Source organism: Cyphomyrmex costatus, unplaced genomic scaffold (genome assembly GCF_001594065.2).
Source record: "Cyphomyrmex costatus isolate MS0001 unplaced genomic scaffold, Ccosl1.0 scaffold70, whole genome shotgun sequence".
NCBI classification, from domain to species: domain Eukaryota; kingdom Metazoa; phylum Arthropoda; class Insecta; order Hymenoptera; family Formicidae; genus Cyphomyrmex; species Cyphomyrmex costatus.
This window is the reverse complement of record NW_017280267.1, coordinates 117,180-118,090: the sequence shown is the minus strand read 5'-3', so window position 1 is coordinate 118,090 and position 911 is coordinate 117,180. Positions and strand designations below refer to the sequence as shown.

Here is a 911-nt window from a genome sequence, read left to right as displayed (position 1 = left end):
ATAATTTATATTTATATATTAATTTTTGTAGGTCCTCTTATATAATTCAGATTCACCATCAAAAGGTAAAGGTGACGTTTATTTCGATTTAAAAACATACATATCAATGCTGAACGAGAAATACAAAAAGGACCAATCTAAAATTACCTGGCTTTCAATACGATTACCAGTTAATGTAACTTCCATAGATTTGGATCCGATGTTGAAGATTGCAGTGACCGACCTGTGCGCGAAAAAGTTCTCATCAGAAAGTTTAGTTCTTATTGTGGAAACAGGAACGAAATTGAAAGTAGATTATTTAAATAGAGTAAGTATGCGATATACATACACCAATGTTGATAATATTACATGTAATCTCTAGCAAAAATACAAATCAGAATAGAATATGAAGGGAGAGTAACAAAAGTGTAAGCAAACGTTTTAAGGAGTGTAGATTAGAATAATGTAAATGAAGCATAAAACGTTTACAAAGCGTTTTAACACTTCTTTTACGTTTCGTTGTTCCAATTTATGCTCCTTAAAATTTTTAATTGCTTCTGTCACTCTCCCTTTACATTCGATTTACATTTTGTTTTGCCTTAAGTATTATTTTCGCAAGGTATTATTTCGAATACAATTAATTCGTTATTATTCTCCAGGTTCGAATGAATACCATTAACCGCTATCAAATATTCAGTCCGATTCCGTTCATCGAATACCATCCTGATATAATTTATGCAGATGAAGCAACAGCTCATGACGAAGTGAATGTCAATAGCAACTATGGCAAATACGATGAGCAAAATTATAATAATATCGCGTTTTATATTAAAGATTATAACGCAAGTATGCATTGTGTTTTCAACTTGTTTCATAAAGTCTGAATATTTTAATATAAATAAAATATTTTATATATATATATATATATATTG

At 29.4% G+C, this 911-nt stretch overlaps 1 protein-coding gene across 1 annotated transcript in view; it reads left to right on the top strand.

Annotated features, from left to right (window-relative positions):
- The window catches only part of Chpf (Chondroitin polymerizing factor), a 9,483-nt gene that overhangs the window by 2,141 nt on the left and 6,431 nt on the right, over window positions 1-911 (top strand). The window contains exons 4-5 of the mRNA XM_018548116.1: window positions 32-307; window positions 639-825. Coding sequence (XP_018403618.1) covers window positions 32-307; window positions 639-825 — 463 coding nt within the window. The remainder of the gene's footprint in view (window positions 1-31; window positions 308-638; window positions 826-911) is intronic.